Source organism: Babylonia areolata, chromosome 15, assembly GCF_041734735.1.
Source record: "Babylonia areolata isolate BAREFJ2019XMU chromosome 15, ASM4173473v1, whole genome shotgun sequence".
NCBI lineage: Eukaryota > Metazoa > Mollusca > Gastropoda > Neogastropoda > Buccinidae > Babylonia > Babylonia areolata.
The window spans coordinates 5,235,587-5,263,512 of record NC_134890.1 but is presented as its reverse complement, the minus strand read 5'-3'; the positions used below and the strand labels follow the sequence as shown (position 1 = coordinate 5,263,512).

General features: G+C 40.0%; 1 protein-coding gene across 1 annotated transcript; it reads left to right on the top strand.

Annotated features, from left to right (window-relative positions):
- Positions 1-405: 405 nt before the first annotated feature.
- On the top strand, positions 406-27,711 carry LOC143290389 (sorting nexin-4-like). Its single transcript, XM_076599782.1, has 13 exons — positions 406-506; positions 1,766-1,872; positions 2,304-2,442; positions 3,295-3,372; positions 6,149-6,220; positions 7,176-7,223; positions 10,145-10,273; positions 11,099-11,226; positions 11,550-11,639; positions 11,922-12,012; positions 20,607-20,761; positions 22,162-22,276; positions 23,345-27,711. Exons 1-13 carry the CDS (start codon positions 411-413, stop codon positions 23,390-23,392), a joined length of 1,296 nt encoding a protein of 431 aa, XP_076455897.1. The 5' UTR covers positions 406-410; the 3' UTR covers positions 23,393-27,711.
- The last annotated feature ends 215 nt before the right edge of the window (positions 27,712-27,926 follow it).

Below are 27,926 nucleotides of genomic sequence, written 5' to 3'. Positions count from 1 at the left end.
GAGACAGAGAGAGCGAGACAGACAGACAGACAGAGACAAAGACAGAAATAAATACGTAAATAAACAAATAACCACCTATGGTATTAATCTAAATGGCTGTTTTTTTCAGCACTGATTTTGTTTTGAAGCAAGTCACTGGCTCAGTGAAACCCTCCTCCCTCCTCCACCCCCCTTCTCACACCATCCCTCCCACAAACTGTCTCCCTCCCTCCATCCTCCCCTTATCCTTTTATTTTTTCACTCCCAATGTAGTATCGGTCAAGTCAAAGTGCCCTCAAGAACTTTCGACATGCACGTTGTCGTAGTGGTGTCTGTGAAGGTGATGGTGGCTGCGTGTACGTCATGTTTACTTTGCGTTTGTTGTTATCAAGGGAGGCAATGCAATAATTACTTCCGTTTATTTATCAAACATGGCAGACGAAAGCGAATCGATACCTGTCAGCGAAGAAAAAATTCTGGAAAAACGCGAAGAATTGAAGGTGGAGAAGATAGAAAGACCTCGGCCGGTATGTACTTGCTATATCTTAGGTTATGCATTATTTTACGCTTTGTTAGTTCAACAGTCTTTGTAAAAGATTCATCTGTCAGAATGAATGTCTCAGCTCCACCCCTCTTGATGAGTTGAATGTGATTATGATTGCCTCAAGCCAGTCAAACAATGTGCCATAATAAGTAAAGATTGCAATGATTACGAGAAGCAGGAGGATAGGCTTGTTGATAAAGAAGAAGATGATAGTATTAGCAAAGGTTATATCGTTTGGGATGATCATGATGGTGGAGTTTAATAGGAAATTGTGTGCATAAATCGAGTGAACAGAAAGTAGTCTTATTAAGAAAAAGAAAAGCTTTCTCATTTCAGATAAACACACACACACACACGCGCACACACACACACACACACACACACACACATTACAGATATGAAATATAATGGAGAGTCTGTCTATCAACCTTACAACCTTATGCTCTGGAATGGGGCAACAGTTAAAATCAGAATGCTTGATTTTTTTTCTCTCTCTCAAGGCCTGACTGAGCGCGTTGGGTTACACTGCTGGTCAGGCATCTGCTTGGCAGATGTGGTGTAGTGTATATGGATTTGTCCGAACGCAGTGACGCCTCCTTGAGCTACTGAAACTGAAACTGATATGACGCACACTGATTCAGAGAGAGGGGATGAGAATAGAACAAACTCACCTTACGAAAACAAAAAATTGTAATCAGTTCAGTAGTAAACAGATAAAATTAAGACAGTATCAAATAAGGCACATACAAATAAGCATGTGTGGGTGTGCTTATGCACACACACATACACACACAGACACACACACACACACACACACACACACACACACACACAGATGATAAAAGCAACCAATGATTGCAGCTGATATTTTATACAACAGTCATTATGTGATTGGCCCATGGGTCAGTGCCTTCTCCTTGATATGTTCATTCCTGTCAGGAACATCCCAGTGTATGCAGGTTGACAACCTGAGAACCAGCACCAGTGTCATACACTGGAACAGCTCTACACAGTCCAGGTTTTGCAGGCTAAACCTTTTTTCTTTTCTTTTTTAATACATTAGATGGTTTAGAAATTCATAAATTTTGATTCAAGCATTCTGATTTTAACTGTTGCCCCATTCCAGAGCATAAGGTTGTAAGGTTGATAGACTCTCCATTATTTTTCATTTTCTTTTTAATTTACATTATTTCATTTTATTTCTCCCTGTGTAAAGTTTTTCTTTTTTTCTGTCTTTTTCAGACTCATCTGCTACAATGGATGGAAATTACAGTTTCAGAACCAGAAAAACGGACTGTAGCCTCGATGAAAATGCAAGATACCTTCATTGTGTATCTTGTAGAAACAAGGTGAGTTACTGCTTGGTCCAAGAAAATCACATCAAAAATGGAGTACCATCCATGGGAAAATCTTCATAATCATTGTGTGTTTTTTGTTGTTGTTGTTTTTTAAGACAAAATCATGTGCTATGTTTTGGATCTGACTGATTACCAGAAGAATTATAAGATGGAAATAAAAAACAGTGAATGTTTGTATATATTTCAGTTTCATTACATCAGTGTGAAGAGTGTTGTAGATCGGCGTGGTGTTTTACTGGACTACATAGCATACTCTTGCATTTCACTGTATTGTAACATTAAATTGTATGTTCTGCTATGTTCTATTGACTTTGATGCTGTATTTTTAAATTATCTACAGATTGAGAAAATTATCAGTTTTTATAGCATACAGTCTTAAGAAGTTGTTACTGTTTTATTGTGTGTTTTTTTCTTGTTTGCAGAGTAACGGACCCAAACATGCGTGGCTATGGGGAAGGAGCAACTTCTGTGTGGAGACGTTACAGTGAGTTTGAGCTTCTGAGGAACTACTTGGATGCCACCTTTCCTGCTGTTGTGGTTCCACCTCTACCAGAGAAAAAGGCAAGTGTCCCCAAAGCTCTTTTCCTGTATCTAATGGGAGTATTCACCTTGTAGAACTGGTGTAGAAGTTTTTATTGGCTGACTGAATGTGTCACAATGTTTATCAGCAGTTATGGTGTTAGGGATAGAGAGATAAAAAGTAAAATCAAATTTGTTTGTAACCATTAATTCCATACTTTGTCTGGTCTTGAGTCTTCTTCATACGCTGTGCATTTAAAGAAGGAAAGGAAACAAGGTTGTACATTTACTATTGTAGCCATTCAGTTGCTGAGCAGTATTGAAACCAGATATGTTTTGCAAGGACATACCTGTCACAGCAGTTTGGCCATATACATTTAATTGAACATCCTGAAGTGCATGTTGTAAAAAACCTAACTTTCTGCCAGTGCCAGTGGCAGACCTGAAATCTCCAAGTCAGCTTACAGAATAGTATGTGGCACAGACACGGAGTGCTGTCTGCTGTGTTTGGAATTTACATGTTCTTGGCAAGAGAAGAGTACAGCAGCAGTCTTCCAGCTTAACCAATGAGTGACGGGTTCCTCTCTCTCTCTCTCTCTCTCTCTCTCTCTGTCTCTCTCTCTCTCTCTCTCTCTCTCTCTCTCTCTCTCTCTCTCTCTCTCTCTCTTTCTCTCCAGTCCACTTCTTTACCCACCACTATCTCTCCCTTTTCCTCCCTCTGTTCAGCTTCACACACACACACACACACACACACACACACGCACATGCACATATGCACACGCACACTTTCACAACACACTTTAAGCTACAAACACCTTAAGTTAAAAAGCTGTTCTCTGCAATCTTGATTTCAATGGTTAACACCACAGAAATGTCTGTGTTGTTTCTGTGTAGGCCACCTACACCTGGCAGAATGCCTCCACAGACAAGTTTGACCCTGATTTTGTGGAGCGGAGAAGAGCAGCTCTTGAGGTGAGTTGTCATTGTTGAAATCCAACTCTCTGCTCTGCAGTGTGTCTCAAGGTTTCCTCAGAGTCTTGGCAGTCTGGAAAAGGTTTGGAAAAATAGGAAGACCATTTTCAGGCTGGAAAAGTCATGGAAATCAATCTTTTACCCTGAAAGGTCTGGACAATTCTAGGAATTTCCATGGTACCTTTCATAACACCCACACTGTTGAAGAAGATTTTGCTTACACAAAAAAAGAAGAAAAATCAAAGCAGATGGAAGTGATGAAAACTGAACATTAACATCTTTTTTTCTTTTTTTTTCCTGAAATGATGTTTCAACCAGGTGCAACATATTAAGCTCATATGTTTTCATCATTGAAAACTACATTAATAGTAAATTCTAAGCTAAGCAGGATTCCTGTATGGTCAGCCAAAAAAAAAAAAAAGATCATCACCACCAGTTTTGATGGATGTGTGGTAAATTTGTAGTGTGTGTATTTGTGCATTCTTGGATATTTTTATGTGACTTTGTTTGGGGGTCTTGGAAAATGTAGTGCAGTGTTTGGGTAAAAACATCGAACTAGTTTGGAATTTGTTTGCTCAGACATGTGGAAAACCTGGTGTCTTTTCAGAGACTGATGAATCTGAGTATTCTTTTGGTTGCTCTGTTCCAGTTTATACAGAATGCCCCAAGAGTATTTGTGATACATTAACTTTAGAAAATGGATTGAATTATCAGAAAACAAATGTATAGCTTCTTTTATTTTCTGAATATGAAATCAAATATTTAATGAAATTTAATCTCTTTTACCATTTTGGGGTGTGTAGGATACAATAATAGCACATACACATTGAATCACAACTTCAGTGCTACAATGTCAACCGAAACAAGCAAAACACACTCACACACTCACTGACACTCACACAAACACTGATGCTTGCACACACACACGCACACACACACACACACACACACACACATCAGGACACATGTTTATGCACACACATACACTAATGATAATAACATACAACAAAACAAAACAAACTTCAACATATTGACAAGTATGTTCAAGATGTAATTAAAAGTTATTCACCCTTCCCATGTTTTAGTAATTTTATGAATTTTCTGGAATAAAATTAAATTTATCTCTAACAGTCTGTTTTCTCTGTTTTCACCTTATCTTCCTATTTTGATCTGTCTGTTCCAATTTTGATCTGCAATTTATGAATACTACAAATGAAACTTTATTAACGGATATATGTGTGTATCTAGAGCTATATATATTTTTCTGGACAAAAGTTAAGATTGTGGAATATCAGTATACTCAGCTATTTACAGCAATTTGAATTTGTTCAAGGGAAGACTGAAAGTCAGGTAAAATTATAAGATATTTTTATGTTGTGGACCAGCCAGTTACTGTGCTATGTTTACTGAAAACTGGATGAAAACCCCATGTGTGCTGCTGACCCCAAGTTGTGTCACAGTGTGATTCAATCTCTGTTAGCTGTGCAGTTGAAGCAGGTCCGATTCATCGACACTTTGATTAGCTGCTTTCTGCATAGCCTCTTGAGAGTTTGACTCATTGTCCTGTTTCACCTGCATGCCATACCCATTTTGCCTGTTCAGCCTCTCTCTCAAACACACACATGCATGCACACACATTCATTGCACAACACACACACGCACCCACACACGCACGCACGCACACACACACACAACACACACACACACACACACACACACACACACACACACACACACACACACACACACACACACACACGGTTGAGTGTTAAAGCATGTTTGTGGACAGATACAAATGCTGAGATTGCCACAGAACAAAGAGGCATACATGTACACAGAAAAATATTACTTTGGAGAAGCTGAAAACCTAGTCTCTCTCACAGCTTTTGAATGGCACATCAAACCACTACAAAGATGAACTAACAATTGGTGAATCAGGATGACCAATTTAATGATGGGCAAAACAGGAATAGGCAAATCGGGATGACACTCAGCAGTTGATGGTGTGTTTTCATTATGACAGATATTTCTGTTTGTGGCTGCCCACCTCACACTGCATCACATTATAGTTGATTCTGTTCGCTCTGCAGTTGATGGTGTGTTTTCATTATGACAGGTATTTCTGCTGTGTTTGGCTGCCCACCTCACACTGCATCACATTATAGTTGATTCTGTTCGCTGTGCAGTTGATGGTGTGTTTTCATTATGACAGGTATTTCTGCTATGTTTGGCTGCCCACCTCACACTGCATCACATTATAGTTGATTCTGTTGGCTGTGCAGTTGATGGTGTGTTTTCATTATGACAGGTATTTCTGCTGTGTTTGGCTGCCCACCTCACACTGCATCACATTATAGTTGATTCTGTTTGCTGTGCAGTTGATGGTGTGTTTTCATTATGACAGATCTTTCTGCTTCATGTGGCTGCCCACCCCAAGCTGTATGACATTGTTGATTCAATTGGTTGTGCAGTGAATGCTGTGTTTTCATTATGACAGATCTTTCTGCTTCGTGTGGCTGCCCACCCCAAGCTGTATGACATCGTTGATTCAATTGGTTGTGCAGTGAATGCTGTGTTTTCATTATGACAGATCTTTCTGCTTCGTGTGGCTGCCCACCCCAAGCTGTATGACATCGTTGATTCAATTGGTTGTGCAGTGAATGCTGTGTTTTCATTATGACAGATCTTTCTGCTTCATGTGGCTGCCCACCCCAAGCTGTATGACATCGTTGATTCAATTGGTTGTGCAGTGAATGCTGTGTTTTCATTATGACAGATCTTTCTGCTTCGTGTGGCTGCCCACCCCAAGCTGTGTCAAGACAGGGTCTTCAGGGGCTTCTTGAAAGAGGTAGAGTGACAACACTGACGTCATTGTTCTTGTTGGGAAAATGTTCAGGAGTCATATGCATACTTGCTGTAGCTTATAATAAGTTATACTTGTGTGTTCTGAAAGAGAGAGAGAGAGAGAGAGAGAGAGAGAGAGAGAGAGAATGATAACAAAAGTTAGCATCATTCTGTGCTCTTTCAGCGCAAGAAGGTTCCAGCAAAAACAGTTGTTACTATACCTGTAAACAAGTTGCCAGTTAACTCTTTCCAGACCAACATTTCCATGGTTGTCACACAATGCTCAGCACAGTGTTCTGTGTTCACTCACACAGAGATTTCAAGCAGCTGGCAAACACTAGAACACACAAATCAATTTTACAATGATTTGTGTAATGAATATACATTATAAAACTCCCAGTTCACTCACCATTAATACCCCATCCTAACTCCATTGCATACAAAAGTGTCCACCAGCTGGCGCTGTTTAATTCACAAATGTTTGAGATAAGTGTCCACCAACTGGCACAGGGTCAGCCTTGATGCCAGATAGTCTCTTGGCTCCTCCCTCTGAACTTGGCAGGGAAACAGTACACACCACCATCCAACCAAAGTCATGCTGCCCTGCTCAGGCAAAACACCATCTTTGAACCCAGTGGACGTACATTCACAGTCCCAACACATTAGTGGTGGTCCTGAAGGTGACTATCACTCCCAGCCCCCCTCCTCCCAGGATCCCCTGGATGAAAGTATATTTTGTATGATGAAGATATATGTACAAAGCTATGAAAAACCCCAGACAAACGAAACAAACAAACAGAAAATTGCGAATCAAAGTAATCAGCTGCTACCATTATTTAAAAAAAAGTTTTTGTGTTGCTTTTCTTCATTCTAAAACACTACTAAAACATTTTGGTCATGATTAAACAACCGCCACTTTCTGTTAAACTGATGGTGATAATTCTTTTTTCCTCCAACAGGAAAACGGTTGGAAGGAAAGTGTATATGCCACAGATTTTCAAAGCAAGGTACGTGTGCTTGCTTTTCTTTAATAACTTGTGTTTGTGCGTGTGTGTTACTGTTAGTGTATGTGTGTGTGCGTATGCGTGCATGCGTGTGTGTGTTCATGCATGTATTTGTGTCTGTCTGTCTGTGTATGTCTGTGTCTGTGTGCAGTTACACATACTTGCATGTCTGTTGCACTCAGAGCTTCCAACAGAATATATTTTAAGAAAATTTAAGAAAATGTTCTCTGCCTCTGCAACAACCAAAAAAATCCTGTAGAGTGTACAGATGGACAGAATTGTCAGAGCAGACTGTAGTATGCATTCCGGTCCCCTGCCCATGTTTTTCTTCTTCTTTTTTTCTTTTTTTTCAAGAATATTACATTCCCACAAAAATGTATTTGGCTGAATTTTGTTAAAATATGTTACAGTTTTTTAAACTATTGAATGCATGAAATAAAGATGTTTGTGAGGTTGTGATAGAAGGTTGAATAATCCCCTTAAAAAAATTGTCTTTTAACTCATTTTTTTCCATGATCATTCATTTGCAGTGGAATTTTTTTCTTTAGTATACATGATCTAAGAAATGCTTATCAAAGTAAAACAATAATATGGAATGGTACAACAAGTATGATGACAGTCAAGACACTGGAAGAAAGCCAGGTTGTGATCATTGTTTACTGTAAATCTTTAGTCCTTTGAACACGGACCTCACATACTGCTTTGTGATCATGGTTGTAAATCTTTAGTCCTTTGAACACGGACTTCACATGCTGCTTTGTGATCATGGTTGTAAATCTTTAGTCCTTTGAACACGGACTTCACATGCTGGTTTGTGATCATGGCTGTAAATCTTTAGTCCTTTGAACACGGACTTCACATGCTGGTTTGTGATCATGGCTGTAAATCTTTAGTCCTTTGAACATGGACTTCACATGCTGCTTTGTGATCATGGCTGTAAGTCTTTAGTCCTTTGAACACGGACTTCACATGCTGGTTTGTGATCATGGCTGTAAATCTGGTGTCCTTTGAACACGGACCTCACATGCTGCTTTGTGATCATGGCTGTAAATCTTTAGTCCTTTGAACGCTGACCTCACATAGTGGTTTGTGATCATGGCTGTAAATCTTTAGTCCTTTGAACGCTGACCTCACATAGTGGTTTGTGATCATGGCTGTAAATCTTTAGTCCTTTGAACGCTGACCTCACATACTGGTTTGTGATCATGGCTGTAAATCTTTAGTCCTTTGAACGCTGACCTCACGTACTGGTTTGTGATCATGGCTGTAAATCTTTAGGCCTTTGAACGCAGACCTCACATAGTGGTTTGTGATCATGACTGTAAATCTTTAGGCCTTAGAACACAGACTTCACATGCTGGTTTGTGATCATTTGAACACGGACCTCACATACTGGTTTGTGATCATTTGAACACGGACTTCACATGCTGGTTTGTGATCATTTGAACACGGACCTCACATACTGGTTTGTGATCATTTGAACACGGACCTCACATACTGGTTTGTGATCATGGCTGTAAATCTGGTGTCCTTTGAACGCAGACCTCACATACTGGTTTGTGATCATGGCTGTAAATCTTGAGTCCTTTGAACACAGACCTCACATACTGGTTTGTGATCATGGCTGTAAATCTTTAGGCCTTAGAACACAGACTTCACATGCTGGTTTGTGATCATTTGAACGCTGACCTCACATACTGGTTTGTGATCATGGCTGTAAATCTTTAGTCCTTTGAACACAGACCTCACATACTGGTTTGTGATCATGGCTGTAAATCTTTAGTCCTTTGAACACGGACCTCACATACTGGTTTGTGATCATGGCTGTAAATCTTGAGTCCTTTGAACACGGACCTCACATACTGCTTTGTGATCATGGTTGTAAATCTTTAGTCCTTTGAACACGGACCTCACATACTGCTTTGTGATCATGGCTGTAAATCTGGTGTCCTTTGAACACAGACCTCACATACTGGTTTGTGGTCATGGCTGTAAATCTGGTGTCCTTTGAACACGGACCACATGCTGCTTTGTGATCATGGCTGTAAATCTTTAGGCCTTTGAACGCTGACCTCACATACTGGTTTGTGATCATGGCTGTAAATCTTTAGGCCTTTGAACGCTGACCTCACATACTGGTTTGTGATCATGGTTGTAAATCTGGTGTCCTTTGAACACGGACCTTACATGCTGCTTTGTGATCATGGTTGTAAATCTGGTGTCCTTTGAACGCAGACCTCACATGCTGCTTTGTGATCATGGCTGTAAATCTGGTGTCCTTTGAACGCAGACCTCACATGCTGCTTTGTGATCATGGCTGTAAATCTTTAGTCCTTTGAACACGAACCACATGCTGCTTTGTGATCATGGCTGTAAATCTGGTGTCCTTTGAACGCTGACCTCACATCGTGGTTTGTGATCATGGCTGTAAATCTTTAGGCCTTTGAACGCTGACCTCACATAGTGGTTTGTGATCATGGCTGTAAATCTTTAGTCCTTTGAACGCTGACCTCACATCGTGGTTTGTGATCATGGCTGTAAATCTTTAGTCCTTTGAACGCTGACCTCACATACTGGTTTGTGATCATGGCTGTAAATCTTGAGTCCTTTGAACGCTGACCTCACATAGTGGTTTGTGATCATGGCTGTAAATCTTTAGTCCTTTGAACGCTGACCTCACATAGTGGTTTGTGATCATGGCTGTAAATCTTTAGTCCTTTGAACGCTGACCTCACATAGTGGAGAAAAACATGCTGGTTGATGGCCAGGGTGTGTGGACCCCGCAGAATACACAAATATGTTTATGTGCATGTGTGTATGCCCAGATATGCATACTTGCGAGTTTTCTTAAAATGCCAAATGTTGATAATCTTGTGATGTCTTCTTCAAGCTTAATGCTTTTGTTTGATGTGTACTTCTCTTAGGCGGAGAGTCGACTCAAGTCCTTGAATGCCGCATTTAGACTGAAGAAGCCTGATCGTCGCTTTGAGGAAATGAAAAATTACAGTAACGAATTGCAAAATAACATCGCTAACATCCTGAAAATACGCACGGTAAGATGACAGTTTCAGTAGCTCAAGATGACAGAGAAGGAGAAAGTGTGTGTGAATGTGTGCAGGTACAAATGTTTATGTATGTGAGGGAAAATGTTGACAAAGAGTGTGTGTGATTGAGTTAAGTGTGCATCTGTTGTGAAGCTGAAGACAAATTAACATGTTTGACTGTGGTGAAATTTGTTTATGCAGTGTGAAGTGCAGACAGGAACATGTGTGCATGTCAGATTACACATGTATGTTTATGCATATGTGTGTGTGTGTGTGTGTGTGTGTGTGTGTGTGTGTGTTCACAAATGTACATAATTCTGTGAGCATGTGTGGAAAAGCCAGAATAAGCTACTAAATGAGTCTCAGTATCTGTGGACTTTTGCTGATGTGTGTGTCTGTTTGAATGTGGAGATGTACACAAGTAAGTCACTGCACACATCATAGTTCCTTGCACATGCTTGAATGTGATTCTGTTCATTTGTTCATATGAATATGGTTTGAGAAAAAATAGTTAAATAAAAGAAGGAAGGGAAAAAAACTCATTTATTTGATTACTTTGTTCTGAAAGAAATTGCCCATAGGATTGCAAGAAAATTCATTGCTGTTCTATGTATATAGACTACAACTCTCACATTAGCCCCTTCTTTTCTGTGTGAGCTGTGGTGTGTGTTTGTGACCTTTCTATATAGACACACACACACACACACACACACACACACACACACACACACACACACACACACACATGTATGTATACACACACATTTTCTGTGCCTTTAAAAAAAAAATAATTTGTAGATTGATGCCATGTTTGTTTCCCTAACTTGCCAACAGCGCCTGTGTGACAAGTTGTATGGAATACACAAGGTGCACGCCAACTACGCTCGTGTATTTCATGAGTGGAGTCTGATAGAGAAAGACATCTCCCAGCCCTTGCAGAGTGCTGGCCACTACATGGATGTGTGAGTACAGTGTTGGGTGGTCGTTGTAGGAACAGTTCACAGTGTTCTGTGTGAGTGTGTGTGTGACTATGATTTCCAAGTGTTCACCCCCTTTGCCCTTTGATAGGGTGAGTTGGGTGGGGACAAAAATGTTTCAGCTGAATTTATTCACCACTCATCAATACGTTGAATGTCTGACATAGTGAAACTCATACCCTTTCCTTAGACATCAAAACAAAACAAACAAACAAGCAGAAACAGCCCATTATGGTGTTGATGGGATTGAGAGCCAAGATATTCCAGAAATACTGAACATTTGTCATCCCACTGTGCTTGTTGGACAGTTACGCCTCATCTGTAGATGCAGCCCTTGAGGAAGAGGAGCAGTATGCTGATCAGCTGAAAGAATATTATGCTTTTGGAGATTCGTTAAGGTAAGAAGTGTTGTGTCGTGTGGTACACAAATAAGTGTGTGTTTGTGTGCACAACCTAGACATATTTGCCTTTAGGAGCTTAATGGTTAAAATGGTATGCCTTGAACTGTGTTGTAGGGGAGTTCTTTTGTTTGTTTTTTGCAGATGACAGAGTTCTGTGTTTATTGTCATTGAAATTTTTTTGGAGTTGTGTTGTCATGATTTGGACCTGTCTTGTCAGCTGGACTATAAACAACAATGTCAAAGGTCGAAGCTTTAACCCTTCCCCTGGTGTGGTTGCAGAGCGGTGTGTCGCCGCTACGAGTGTGCCCAGTACGACCTGGAGAGAGCTGAAGACAACCTGTCCTCCAAGGCTGGTCAGCGAGAGTTACTGGTGAGTCTGACACATCAAACTTTTTCCCCAGTCTTCATCGTGTGAAACATGGACATTGTTTCCCCAGTCTTCTTCATGTTAAACATGGCCCTTGTTTCCCCCTGTCTTCTTCATGTTAAACATGGCCCTTGTTCCCCCAGTCTTCTTCATGTTAAACATGGCCCTTGTTCCCCCAGTCTTCTAACACATGGCCCTTGTTTCCCCCAGTCTTCTTCATGTTAAACATGGGCCTTGTTTTCCCCAGTCTTCTTCATGTTAAACATGGGCCTTGTTTTCCCCAGTCTTCTTCATGTTAAACATGGCCCTTGTTTTCCCCAGTCTTCTTCATGTTAAACATGGCCCTTGTTTTCCCCAGTCTTCTTCATGTTAAACATGGCCCTTGTTTTCCCGTCTTCTTCATGTTAAACATGGCCCTTGTTTTCCCCAGTCTTCTTCATGTTAAACATGGCCCTCAGTCTTCTTCATGTTAAACATGGCCCTTGTTTTCCCCAGTCTTCTTCATGTTAAACATGGCCCTCAGTCTTCTTCATGTTAAACATGGCCCTTGTTTTCCCCAGTCTTCTTCATGTTAAACATGGCCCTTGTTTTCCCCAGTCTTCTACATGTTAAACATGGCCCTTGTTTCCCCTAGTCTTCTAACACATGGACCTTGTTTCCCCCAGTCTTCTGCTTATTCTGCATTCCTGGGCTGCAGCTCCTACCACATTCATTCATAGTCATATGTATGAGAGAGCTTCTTATGTGTATGACTGTTTTACCGTACCTTGCACGTGGCCATACTCCAGTTTGAGGGTGTGCTTGCTTGTTTCCATAACCCACCAAATTGACCACAGGAGTGTATTTGGCCGTTGCATGCGTATATACCCAAAGGGGTTTTATAAATTGCAGGCCTGCACATCTTTTGAGATGGGAAATATCTCCATCCTTAACCCTGCTAGACACAGTGACCAGTAATCGAACCAAGGATTGAAGTCCAGCACTTTACCACTCTTTGATACTCCTGCCTTCCTTCAGTCTGATAAGCACAGACAGGAGAAATCACCTGTGGAATGTGTCCTTTCTCTTTGACAGTCTTTGACTCATTTCCTTTCAGGGCTGTCCTTTTGGCCCAAAATGCTGTCCATTCAGAAGAAAAAAATATATTTACTTGTCATTTTTCTAACTTAAAACTCTCAGTTTTGACCACTTGAAAATTATTTGGTCTTGAGAATGAGATGACTCAGTTGTATTTGGGATGAAATGGGTTAAACATCCTGCAGCTAGTGTCATTGGTTGGTGTGTTCAAGGAATACAAGATACAAATCATGCACACACACACACCCCAAAAAAAAAACAAATGAAAAACAGAGCATGGTTCTTTGCCTATATGGCAGGGAATAAACAGTCAAATGTACACAAAGTTCACTCGCAGATTAAAGTGAGCATGAAATTTCCACCCACAAATACTGAAGACAAAGTAGAAGAAAACCTTACAGACACAACAGAGTAAGGATGGACTCAGTTTGATCCAGTCAGCCATGGTGAAGAAAATGTCTGATTTCCCTTGGAAAAAAAAGAATAAAAAAAGAAGTGTGTGTTCTTTAGAGGGTCTTCAGAGGTGCATCAAAGCTTGTGATTGATAGCAGTGACAGTAGTCTGTACGTCACTTTTTGTTTCACTTGGTGATTGGTCAGCTTCTCTGGGAGATTGTTCTTTGTTGATTTTTAGTTGGCTTTTGGGGTTTTTGTTGTTCTTTTTGCTGTATTCTTTGATTTAGATTTTTTTTTTTTTTTTTTTTTTTTTTTACGTGTTTTGTTTTTGTTTTTGCTTGTTTGGGTCTGCAGGCTTAATTTCTCAGCTGGTTAGTAATGAGCAAAAAGATTTGTTTTTCTTTTTTTTTTTTTCTTTTTTTTCTTCTTTTTTTTTTCTTCTTTTTCTCCAGAGTTGCCTTTTCCTGCATCCTTGGTATTTGATGTGTTTACTTGAAAGTGGCAATGCCTGTTTAGCAGGATATACACATTCTTCTGCATTACTTACTTGCATTGTATTTGTATTCCACTTTGCTAAAAGTGTTTTTGATAAAGTTTGTTTTTGTTTTGCTCTTTTGTCTTCTTTCTTTTTCCTCGTTTGTTTCTCGTCAGACTTTTTCCTTCGTGATTGTCTTCTGGTTTTTTGGTGTGTTTTTTTGCTTTGTTTTGATAGGGACACAGGTGTAGTAGGGTGACCTTTTTGCTATTTCTTCCTTTTTTAAAAAGATTTTTTAATTCATTTCTTATTTTTCTCTAGTTTATTTGTGTGTGTGTGCATGTGTTCATAGTGTAGTGTTAGTGATAAACTTTTTGAAATTCAGCATATCTATATATTTTTTTTATGTCAGCATTGCAGACTGGACAGGCAGTACTGTATGTCAAATACCAGTATATGTTTCATTGTAGGACTGTACATACATAGCTCTCAGTGTGCAAGTTTAAACAGAACAACAAAAACAGACACATTTTTCTCTCACCTTTCTCACATTGTTGTCTCTTCTATGTAAGGCTGATTTACATGTAGTGAGTGATTGTTAACAAAATATATGAAACCCACTGCATAGAAAGCAGTAACCAACTTTAAGGAAAAACTTAATGATTGCAGCTCTGTGTGTGTCACTGACTATGTGCAGGGCATGTGTGTGCATACACAAGGGCGAGCAAACCTGAATGAGTGATAGACAAGTCTTACCCCACCTGTGTGTGGCCTTTCAATTTGACCATACAATTGTCAGGGTTAATGAGCCAGCCAGACTTTCTGTGAAACATGTGGAACATTCATTGTTTGAAATGATTGAATCTGGACAGTGCACTCATTGATGATTGATTAGATAAACAAACGAAAACACAAGAACAACAAGCAAATCAAAGGGAAAAAAGAAGATCACATTAAGAAACAAAACAGAATGGAGTACAATAAAATCTGTTTTTTGTATATTCTTTTTTTTTCATCCTTTTGATTTTTGTTTTAATTGTGTGACTCGTGATGTGACCTTCCTGTGAATTAATGATGCTCAAACCTTATTCTTGATACCTCCTACCTTATCGTTGTTGTTTCTCGTATTGTGTTTTGTGTGCAAAGAAGCTGTTTTATGTACCATTCTCTATATGAAAAGATCTTTTTGTGAATGGTAATGGGATGATGAATTGGAAAGAACTTTTTTCAGCAGTTTACACATGAGTATATGTGGGTGAGAATGTGTGAGTACATGTGTATGTGTGTTCGTGTGTGGGCTGTGTGTGTGTGTGTGTGGAGGGGGGCATGTGTATGTGTGTGTGTGAGCTTTTATGTGTGTTTGCGTTTGTGTGTGTGTGCGTGCGCATACATGTTGACCATGGGTCCTGCACTGAGCAGAAGGATAGTGCCCTCTGATAACATTTATAGTAATCATAATGATATTGACAAGTATTGTCATCATCTTCATTATCAACAACACAAGACAAACAAGATAGTAGAATTGCAATGGATGACTGGCTGTATCAGTGTTTCCATGTGTAGGAAAAAACATTTTCTTAATGCTAAGCTTTCTGGGGAAGCTTTTGTAGTTCTTCCAGTGACACTGTCGCTGGTTTCCTTGAGTGATTTAACTGGTACAGACATGTTGAAATGCTTGTCCTTTGCTCTCAGTCCGTTGCTTATTATTTCTAAATGGGTATTTTGTTAAATGAAAACAAGCGCGCCATAATCAATGGAACTGAGTTACCTGGGGTGAGTTTGTTGTTAGTTGAATAGTGTTAGGTGTTGTAATGTTTCTGTGTGTCAAACGCATGCTTGTTTTGTCTAATCTCTCTCCCTCCCTTGTCTCAAATCTGTTGCCATTTACATCAGGAATGACATTAACAAACAGTAATTTGGTCACATATTTTCAGTATGCATGTTTGAGTTTGTGTGTGTGTGTGTGTACATGTGTGTGTTTGTGTGTGTGGAAAAGTGCATAGAGTACACTGATAGTGTAAAAAAAAAAAAAAAAAAAAGAAAAAGCAAGGTAGAGTGAATTGATATCCGCTGTGTCTAGGGCACAGCATAAGAAGGAAGAGCCCAAACCTTGTGAAGCTGATGTCTGGTAGCCCTTGACACCCGGGTAGAGAGGAAAATGGAGCAAAGTGCCTTTACAACAAACACAACACCATGCTGAAAGAGGGCCTAGATCCCTGATCACTTTAAATACTGCATCACAAGTGAAGAGCCTGATCCTGCCTTGGCACCTCCTGGCAATGTACGTCTGTAATCTCACATGTAAGGAAGGTAATGGCCATGGCAGCAACACTGTTTAAAATGAATGTTAGCATCTACTGTCAGCTGTAAAGGAAGTTCTTACAGAACAACATGTGTTCCTGTGTGGAAGAACATCAGAGAGATCTATGGTACATTTTCATAGGAGCAGTAGCAGTCCTACCAAGCTGTGTGCTCAGAATGTAAGGGTACCACATTCATAGCTGCTTCATCAAATTCTAACAATTAAGCTCTTGAAAGAGCTAAAGACGTCTGGCCTTAAAATCTCTTTCTAAAATAGCTCCTCCATACCCCTCTTTATTCCATCTACATATTCTCTTGCTGTCTGTCTACATGTATATATAATTTTTGTTATAATTTTTTTATGCATGTGTGTGAAAGTTGGGTGTGAAAGCACTTTGATTTGTTTCTGCACAAGATTTAGCACAATGTAATATTTTTACAGTCTTCTTCTTTTCCTTCTTTTCTTCTTCTTCTTCTCTTTCTTCTCCTTCTTTTTCATATTATCATTATCATTATTTTGATTTTATTATCATTCCAGTTGATGGTATCCTATTAGCCATCATGTGAACCAGGTAGTCTGTAACATGCACAAACCTACTGCTCTGTTTTGTCCCTTGCTGAGCACTGCTTTGGTCTGTTCAGTGTGCAGAAGCAGACATCTGATTCCTTTATTCTGTAACATCTTAAACAGGTTACAGAGACCTGAAGGAATGGATTTTTGTTGAGCACTGTCAGAGCCCCTTCCCGAGAGTATGTGATCAATGTGCTTTGTAAACAATAGTGTGTACAGTATAAAGTAGAACTACACACAGACACACACACACACACACACACACACACACACACACACACACACACACAGGTACGCATGCATACACACACACATACACAGGTACACACATACATACACAGGTACACACACATACATGTGTGCACACACACAAAAAAAAAATATATATACATATATATATATATACATACATACATACATGCTTGCACACACACCCTCTGATAACTGATTATCACTCCATGGTCCTGATGACAGACTATTTCAGAACATTTTGAAAAGTCAAATACTGGTTTAGTCGTTCCAGACAATCAGACAGGTGGGTGTATCAAACCCTGCTGTGCTTGCATGCAGAAAGGATGGAAGTGAGAGGAACCAAATGGCCATCTGTTCACATGAAATGACAGGCTGTCCATTCCAGGCCCAGGTGAAATCAAAGAAAAGAGCAAGGGATGTGATGTGGACTGCTTTTCGGCTTGCTTTAAGCACTCTGTCATTTTGTTATATTGCCCTTTGGATGGCAATCTTCAGCTGCACACCAGAAACATGATGGACAAGGTCTCAGATATGATTTTTTTTTTCCAAGTGTTGTAATGATTTGCCTTAAATTCAAGTTCATGATTTTTTTTTTTGATTTTTTTTTTTCTAATTTATGATTTTTTAAAACCTTTTATCTCTCCCCCCTTCACCACATGTAAGTGATGGTTTAAGGGAAAATGTGGTCACAATAATTGTGTCACGTCGTCTTCCTCCTGTCTGCTTGTGGTGTCTGCCCTCCTGTCAGTCCTGCCCTCAACACGTCCGGTGTCATTGTACTGGATTCGTTTTATTCATTTATTTCTTTGTTGTTGTTGCTGTTCATGTTTTCTTTAATTGAACTTTGCATGACACACTGTACACACTCCAGCTTGCTTTGCACTGTTGGCTTGCATCTGTGGTATCCCATGTTTTGTTTTGTTTTGTTTTTCTCCTCAGGGATACACAGTGGGATAGGAGAGAAATGGAAGGAATGTTGGTGATGGGGGGGTGAGGGGGGGAGTACAGAGAGAAAGAGACCCACTATGTCGTTTTTTCCTATACTTTTGGGACAGTATGTGAGTCAATTGAAAAGTTGATAGTGTTTCCACAGTCTTTGTAGTTGGCACACACATTGTTTTGTGCTTGCTTGTTTCCTCTTAGCTGGCTGTTCCATTTTTTATTTCAAAAGTGAAATGTACCGTGGCATTAGCGTTGCCATGAATTCCAGATGCTTCATGCTGAAGTTTGAAAGATCTGTCACCATCTGCGAGCTTATTCTTACATAGTGTCAGCTTGTTTTGTTTGACATAGACTCTTGCCTTTGTCAGTCTATAGAGAATCAGTCCTCAGTATGTGTGGTTGGAAAGCTTCATTCATTAATTGAATTATTTATTTCTGTGCCTGAGATTAGACTACCATTCAGATGCAGCACAGTGAGCTGTGCTTCAGTTGACCTTCACAGTTTGGTCAGGTTGGCTGGTTTAGTTTGTGTCACATGGTGATCGTGATCCTGGGTTGTGTTGGTCTGGCTTAGATTGGAAGTGTGGAAAGGAAATCATGTCTGCTTTGTTTTCTGTTGAGATAAATCTTGGTCAGTGAACACTTGTTTATGTATGGACATTATGAAGATCTCTGGAGTTATATATAACACTTGTTTCTTCTTGCTTGTTTTTCTTCTTATATTGAAAAAGAGCAGATAATACTCATTTCTGCTTGAAAAAAAGACTTTTTTGTGATTCGTTGAGCAGATTCAACAAATGGTATGTAGACTGAAGCATTCAGAAAGGCATAGGAACACACTGATACATGTTGATGTATTCTTTTACAAGCAGATACACTAATACTGCATATATATGCACATTTTTCACATACTAATGTTTGCAAGCATAAACGCACATGCATGCACATGCACATATAGATATACACTCACACACAGCACACACACACACACACACACACACACACACTATCAGTAACAGGTAAATTTAAATTTACTTAGCTCCATTTGTTTGCTTACAAGTATATTCACATGATCTCTATCAGACAGACACTTTTTTTTTTCTTCTTCTTTTTTATTTGTCTGCTCTGTAAACAAGCAAAATCCGTTCAGCCACAGATCCTGTGAACAACATGTTCAGAATCATTTTCCATGGTAAAGAAGGTGGGAAGGAAAATGGTGTGACCATTTGCAGCTATGCTGCTGAATTTGAAATCAGTTTGGAAGCTCAGCAGAACTTCAATCTCAAATCATTTCAGGCAAATGTTTTGAAGGTGGGTGCAGAGGCTAGTTGTATACATGTTTCGTTTTAGTCTCAAATCATTGTTGGTATGGAGGAAGGTGGCAGAATGGTTAAGACGCTCAGCTGCCAATACAGAGAGTCCGTGAGGGTGTGGGTTCGAATCCCGCTCTCGCCCTTTCTCCTAAGTTTGACTGGAAAATCAAACTGAGCGTCTAGTCTTTCGGATGAGACGATAAACCGAGGTCCCGTGTGCAGCACGCACTTGGCGCACTGAAAAAGAACCCATGGCAACGAGAGTGTTGTCCTCTGGCGAAATTACGTAAAATGAAATCCACTTTCATAGGTACACAAATATGTAAGCATGCACTCAAGGCCTGACTAAGCGCGTTGGGTTATGCTGCTGGTCAGGCATCTGCTCAACAGATGTGGTGTAGCGTGTATGGATTTGTCCGAACGCAGTGACGCCTCCTTGAGAAAGTGAAACTGAAACTGAAACTGTTGGTGAATGTTTTGAAGAGGAGCTAATAGGCCATTTGTATACATGTTTTGGTAAAGAATGATGATTGAAGCATTAGACACATTGTTGTTTTTTTACCTGAAGCATTTTGTTGTGGATTCCCCTGTGGGGATGCCGGGGGTCTTTCAGTATAAATAGCGTCCCCGCCTTCTGGAAATTCTGTGCTAGAAATTTCCTCTTTTCTGTCACACTTTGTTTCTGCTTTTTTTCCTTCTTCACTGTTGTCTACTTTTTCTGCCTTCCCAGTTCATTCCCCTTTCTGTTTTTCAAGCAAGCCTTCACACTTTTTTTATCTTTTCTGCAGTCTATGATGTACTATCTGTGCTGTTTTGCTCTGGCAATTAGGTAGTGAGATGTAAACACTGAGATGGGCATCAGCTGCCCATTCTGCAGTGTTATTTCCTATATGGCCTTTTTCATGTTTTTTTTTGTTTGTTTGTTTGTTTGGTTTTGAAGTATTGGTTTTTCCTTTTTCACAACTTTTTGTAATATTGGGATGATAAAGTAAGTGGAAGGGCTGGCATCCTCAGTGTGGCCTTGTCTTATTTGCCTTAAGGAGCAAAATGGTTAGGATTCTTTGTCATGAACTGTGTTTTGTGGGTTTGTCTTAGCGTTTTTTTGTAGACAGATTTGTGTTGAAGTGGTTGAGCATTTGTAAGGTTTGACAGTCCTGATATGGCCCTGTGCGGTTGGCTGGACTATAAGCAAGGAGAATATTGTACATATATTTTGTTGTGGATAAAGTGGCGACGTGGCATTGCACTGTGGTGTTGTGTGCTGGGAACAGGCCCAAGGAAAGTCGGGGTCCTTCTCACTGAGCGGCATGAAGAGCAAGCTGTTTGGGGGAGACACCCCCGAGCAGAGAGAAGCCAAGCTCAAACAGCTGGACGAGCAGATTTGTCAGGCAGAACTGGATCTCAAACACACCACAGAGGAAACGCAGTAAGTGTTGAGTAACATCCATCCACTGCTGTCTGTGTGCTTGTCTTTTGTGTCATCACTGTCTATGGTGGTTTTCTCTTTTTCTGATGTGTATGTTGGTGAGGGTGTGTGGATGTAATACTGATACTGTGAATTTTCCTGTTTTTTTAAACAAGATTTATAGAGCCCCAAAACAGCTATCCTGCACTTTTTGTGGGAGGAGCAAGCTGATGTGTCCACATCTTTGTAATCTGTCAGACTTTTCATAACAAGATCTCTGATATACATCAGCCTTGGACACCAGGGGGAAAGCTCTCAATCCTTGTAAAACAGCAGGTGTTGGTGAGGGTCGGGTCCATGTGATGGGCTGCCTCACTGGTGAGGGTCAGGTCCATGTGATGGGCTGCCTCACTGGTGAGGGTCAGGTCCATGTGATGGGCTGCCTCACTGGTGAGGGTCAGGTCCATGTGATGGGCTGCCTCACTGGTGAGGGTCAGGTCCATGTGATGGGCTGCCTCACTGGTGAGGGTCAGGTCCATGTGATAGGCTGCCTCACTGAAAACAGGTGCCTCCTCCGTGCACAGGTTGCTTCACTTGTAACATTCACTTCAGGGTGGTCACCATTGTTCAGCCACTCTTCACTTATTCTTGTTGGCAGGCTGGGGAATTGTCCAGGAGAGTTTCCTCTGAAAATCAACCTCGGTGGCTTGCAGGAGCAGCGTCCTGTTTTAGGGTCCAGGGGGGCTTAAAACGAAATCAGTGATATTTAAGAGGTGTTGGGGGCCTCTCCTGAAAGCTAAAACAATAATGCAGTTTATTCTCTGATCCCCAAAAACTCTTTCCTTTGAAATGTTTTCTTTTCTTCTGAAATCAGTGACATAACCCAGCATGTTAGTCAGGCCTTGAGTGCATGCTTACATATCTGTGTGCCTATCAGAGTGGAGTTCTTCAGAATTTCGCCAGAGGACAACACTTATGTTGTTGTGGGTTCTTTTCAGTGTACCACGTGTTCACTGCACACAGGACCTCAGTTTATCATCTTATCCAAATGACTAGACGCTTAGTTTGATTTCCCAGTCAAACATACCGGAATTGGAACCCAGGCCCTCATAGCCACTGTACTGGCAGATAAGCATAACCATTCTCCCACTTTTTCCCTTGTATGAAGAATGATCAAATAAAAAATTTTAAAAATTAAAAGGACCTAGGATTAACATCTTACATGAGATGAAATTTTGGGGATGTTGATCTGCAGGAAGACAGAAGATTCTGATTATGATTCAGGTTTTTTGTGAAATTTCTGTTTCTTCTGTATGGGTTCCTTTCTATCAAAAAAAAAAAAAAAAAAGTGTGTGTGTTTGTGCACGTCATGTGTGTGAGAACAAGGCCTCAGTGCTGACTTGCGGTCCCCTTGCTTGCAGACAGATAGTGGACGCTGCCCTGCGGGACATTGACCGCTTCAAACGGCAGAAGGTGAAGGACCTGCGGGAGATCTTCACCAACTACGCCGTCATGCAGATCAAGCAGTGCAAGAAGGTGAGTCGCCACAGACCTGATGATGATCCTTTGGGCCGTCGTCTGATGTGTATCAAAGCCAGTCTGTGTAACTTACCTGATTATGCCTGTCAGTGTGCATATCTGTCTGTGAGTTTGTCCACAGTATTGTTATCAGGTGTGGATTGTAACTGAATGCAACACAAACAGCAACAGCTCCAGAGTGACAAGCATGACCAGATCAGCTGTGTGGAGGATTACAAGCTGAACCAGTCACCACAGCACAGTGGTTAGCACAGCAAACTGACGACTGGGAGAATATGGGTTCAGATTCTTTGGAGGCACATCATATTAGTTTTTCAGTGTGTGGCTGCTGTCACCCAACGTTGATTCACTTTGGGTTCAAATGTGATGAGTGTGACTTCAGTTGAGGACTATCCACTTCTCAGATGGATGTGTCTTTGGGAGTGGTGCTCAAATTTTGTGTCCAACACTGCTGGTGTCTATAATGTATATCACTCAGATGAGGTTTTCTTTCTTTCACATGCATTCATGGGCCGCAACTCCCATGTTCACTTATATGGGATCTACAAGCTGGCTTTTACATGCATGACCATTTTTATCCTGCCATATTGGCAGCCATAATCACGTTTTTCAGGGGTGTGCATGCTGGGCATGTTTTTGAACACGGACAAGGATTACGGGATTGTCAGTGTGGGTATTTGATCTTTTGCGTGTGTATTGGCATGAAGATGATTAAGGCATAAGCAAGTCTGCGGATACAGTCTGAGGAGAATGGAAAACCTCCACTTTTAACCCACTAGGTGCCAATTCTAGGGTGAAATGCAGGACCCTTAGATTGACAAAACCATATAGGAAGCACAAGTTTCTCAAATAAAACTTTTCACTGCTGTGATATGATTCAGCTTTTTTCTCTTCTGTAGTGGCTTGTTCCAAACAAATGTAAATGGAGAGAGTGAGAAGCACAGAGGTATGCAGGTGTATGGGACTGTACACTATGCATATTGAGGAGACATTAATTGTGTACATGTCTAGTCATCCAATTTGTTTTTCTTTTGATATAATATGAAAGTGTTTGTTTGTTTTCAGGGCATTGCCATTTGGACAAGTGCCAAAGATTGTTTCAGCAAGATGTGAGACTGTTACTGACTGCCACTGGCTTGTCTGCATAAACAGCTGTCAACAAAAACAAGTTGTTTCATTGGCTGTGTCAAAATTCGTTGAGAAAGCTACAGGTTGTTTCATTGGCTGTGTCAAAAATCTACTGAATGTAAAGCTGTAGATACTGTTCTGTTGTCTCAGTATTTACTTTGCCTAGCTGTCAGAATCAAAGACCTTGTGTGTTTTAATTGTTGGTGCTTCTGTTCAGAGCGGACAAGACAGCACAAGTGACTGTTCCAAGTGAACCAGTCTTGTGATCAAGGAATTACAGTCATGATAACCATGGGTGTCTGAGATTTCTCTGTGGTATAATGAGATTGAAAACAGAAATGTTGATTTTCATTTTGTGTTCATGTGGGTAATATTTTGGTTGTTAGTTAAAATTATTCGTTTTTTGAGGTTTGGGTGTATTTGTTGAACACTGTGATTTTTTTTTCTACTTTTTTGGACCAATTTTCCACCCCTCAACCCCCACACCACCCCATTTTTTTTCTTTTCTTTTTTTACATCATTGTACCCACAAAATTAATGCCATGCGAGTGAATATAAATTTGGATTTTCTTTCTTTTTTTCCTAATAGAACTGCCAGTGCTTTTGCTGCTTTTGCATTCCACTCCCCCACCCTCCTGCTCCTGCTTCCATTTGTAAGACAGGTGACAACCTACCTGACATTCACCATCCTTCAGCCGTGCAACTGTTTTTGATCATGTAGGGAATTTGAACTGTCTTAAATACCGTTACTTTTTTCTTTTTCCATCTCACCTGGTGTATATTCTTTTTATCAGCCCCTTCAATGCCCCATGGTGGAAATTTCCATACATGTCATTTTAGGAATTTTCTATCACAAAATCATTAAATTCATGTGCAATTGTTTTATGTGGATAGTGTGTTCATTTTCCTTTCAGAAAAGTATAGGTTTTGTTTACTTCCTTTTATCAGTTTACATACTATAATTTCTTTTTGATCATTACCCTCCATGACCATAACATCCCTCAACAAACAGTTGTCACTGAACATAAAATTGGCTTGGCACTGAAAGGGTTAAAAATTTTCAAACATTTATGGGAGAAAATCATATCAGCAAGTTTGAACATTTTGATTTTATATTACAGTCTGTACTTTAAAAAGTTCATGGTAAACAGGTATGCTCCCCACTACCCCCACATAGAATGACAGTAAACTTTTCACCAAACCAAGGAAGCAAATTTTATATGTTTAAACTTAGAATCAGGCATATTCACACCCCTGTGTTCATCAACAACATTTCATATACATACTTTTGTACAGATTGGTGCAGTTTGTTGTTTACACAATGCTTTTGTTTGCTGGTGGCACTGAACCCTTATTATCATGTGTGAATTGTAATGCACCTTTATTGTAAATCATTGTACTGAGATTGCACTGTGTGAACATCTCTTTAAGAGAAATATTACCAGTGTCCACATTGAGGGAAGATGACCCAAAATGTTCTAATCTATGGATTTCTGAAGGCAACACTTTGTGTCATCCTTACTTTTTCCAGTCCATAATGTTCAGTTAAATTTATATCTAAGTTTTGACAAAGAATGTTAAAAAATACCCCCAAAAATTAAATGAAAATAAAAATATAAAAAGATCTGGGTTGAAGAAAAATAAGTAAATGCTAAGTGGAAACAGTCAATACAGCAACCTTTCTTGTCTACAGCCTTTCATTAAAAGTGACACGTGTATATACACAATTTTGGAAGAAAAATGCCATCCAAGGTGCACAGTCCTTGTTTTCATGTTTTGACCCCAAAATAATCTTGATGAAAGAGAACAAGGGAAATATTTTTGCCAGTATTGAGTAACAGTTAAATGGTCAGTAAAGGATGTCAGGTGTAAAAATAGTAAAATGATTGTCGTTACATTTTTACCTTGTACATAGAGTTGGGTAGGAAAAAGTTGAAAATGGCTTTCTTTGTAATTGCCACAACTGGAAGAGGTGTGTTTCATATGAGAATTTGGGGAATCCCAACTGATATTTATGTTGGAAGAGAGAGGGATCTTGTGGTTGCTGCCTTCTGTTATTGCGGCAACAGAGAGTCTTGCCAAGCAGTAGAATGTTTGAAAAGGGTCAATCAATGTTGAGGGTGCAAAGTGTGTGTGGTTCAGTAGATAAAGCCTATTTAATCTTGCAGGGCTTAGTGCAATGTATGATCACCTGTATAATAACCTGACAGGGTTCCCATTTTCTGATGTAATTTCTCTCGTAATCGTGAAAGCAAGTTCACAGTATGCACACAGGTTAGTTCAGTCTTGTGTTGCATCATTTCTGACCATCATTTTCATGTTGGCCTGTTCTCAGTGGTTTGTTTGATGTAGTGTAAAATACTGTGTGACAACTGCTGGGTGTTGGGCTTTCTGTTGGTTGGTTTGCAGCGTGTGATGTTACCCTTAATGATGTATGACGATCGCTCAGCTTCTTAGTTTGTAAAATATGTGTAAAGTTACTTTTTTTTTTTGTTCCTGCTCGTAATTCAGTTGTAATGATTGAGTTATGTGCCCAACATGTCATAGAATGCAAGTGTCAGTAACCGACTGTACAGCTAAGAGTAAATGACTTAAAAATATTATGAATCTGTGCAAAGAAAAAAATCAGAATTATGTGAAACCAGTGTCAACTGAGGTCAGTTAAACTGAGGAGAAGAGAAGAGAAATAGGAATAAGTACTGATACTCTTTGCAAGACAAAGTACTGTTACTCTTTGCAAGACAAAGGTACATATTCAAACAGTTATGGGGTCATCGTACATGTCAAGTTTCCAGGCTGGATACCACCTATCCAGGGTGGAAGCCATCCTTGACAGCTTTTCAGAATATTCCAGTATTGAAGGGTTAGGCGCAGTACTAAAAAAATGAGACAGTCTCTGTTCCAGTCACTTGCTCCCAGGCATATATCCTGCAGCTGTTAAATCACAATCACACTTTATGTGGTTGCTTCCTCTGGCTTATGTAAGCAACTACATGTATTTTTGACCTTCAACGATTCTACTATAAATTCAACAGTACAGGGTATTCTTGCCATCTAAATGCATAGAGCAATGAACACCATGAGTTAAAGAGAGATGTCAAGGTGTGAAATGACTGAAGTAATGCTGAAGTGATTTTGCATGTACTGATGTAGCACTGTGAGCGTAACTGACTGATCCAGACACAAGCACATAGGGAGATGTGGGTTGAGGGGAGGGAGGAATAGCATACTTAACATGGAAATGAGGCCTCAGCATTGCACAAGAGAACAGATAATATTTACCTGTATATTTGTCCACCTCCCTCTCCATCTTTCTGTAACCACCCCCAACTTCCCCCCTCCCCCCACAAAAAGGGGAGGGCGAAACAATTACAAAGAAATACAAAAATACATTGAAATTAACATGCATTGCCAAGTATTTTTATGTTTTCTTTTGTGTATCCATTGACGGCAATACAATGAATGTCAGTAATTCCTTTATACAGCAGATAAAGGGCAAATATGAAGTGGGGGGGGGGGGGATTCTGTCATCATGTCTCAAACAAGGGATACTCAAACATAAATCATTTTTTGGTATCATATTCTGTACCATGTCAAACTGATGCAAACTTGGCCTGTCGGTTTACCATGCTTGGCCAAATTTTGCACAGCAACACTGTGAAAAGACACCCAGTAAAGTCCACTGGATACTCAATGATTCATTTGTTGGCATCACAGTGAAGTTAATTACCAGAAAGTCCAGTTTTTACTGTTCCACAAACATGGAAAATGGGGATGCGCTAGGGCGGGGGAGTTCACTGGAAAGAGTGAGGGGGCACTTCCAGCAACAGTTCAAATGTAGATGCTTGTGAGCAAAAAATGAGAGCATATGTTGTGACCATTTATTATTGAAAACAATTTTTTAAAAGAAATTTTATGGACTTGAGGGCAGACTTTAGGGTTAAAACCACTCAGAAACATGTTTGTTATGATAAACTGTGTTGTTTAGAATATATTATCATGTATCATTTGGAGAGCAAAAATACACGCTTGATTACCATCAGTCTGACACATGGTGGCCATAGATACCAACATTTGATTATTTTCTCTCAGATTTGGAGAAAAAAGTTTAGCAGTGGAATGCGGGAAAGGGTGGATGCCCGATGGTGTCTTGATGTCTAGAGGGTGTCTTCATGTCTAGAGGGTGTCTTCATGTCTAGAAATGTGAATATCATGTATGCAATATTTTTGATGATCAGCGTTCCTCACACATTTGGACATTGCCTGTGGATGTAATTATAAATAAATTGAAGTGTTTCACGCCATGTCGAAATTCTATACTATATACATGTGTGTGTCTGGAATGTGTGTGTGTGTGGGTGTGGGGGGGGGTTCTGTGTGTCATCCTCTCTAGTTTCAGGGTTACATGTACATCCATGTAGACAACTGGGACATTCTTATCCTTTAATCATCCTATGTCTGACCCCAGAGTGCTCCCCTACACTATAAATGTATTATTATTTGGTTCTGTCATGTGACT

Coding starts and splice junctions, on each gene's coding strand:
- LOC143290389 (XM_076599782.1), top strand. CDS start 411: ATGGCAGACGAAAGCGAATCGATACCTGTCAGCGAAGAAAAAATTCTG. Junction 10,274..11,098: donor ACATCCTGAAAATACGCACG/GTAAGATGACAG, acceptor ACTTGCCAACAG/CGCCTGTGTGACAAGTTGTA. Junction 12,013..20,606: donor CTGGTCAGCGAGAGTTACTG/GTGAGTCTGACA, acceptor TGCTGGGAACAG/GCCCAAGGAAAGTCGGGGTC.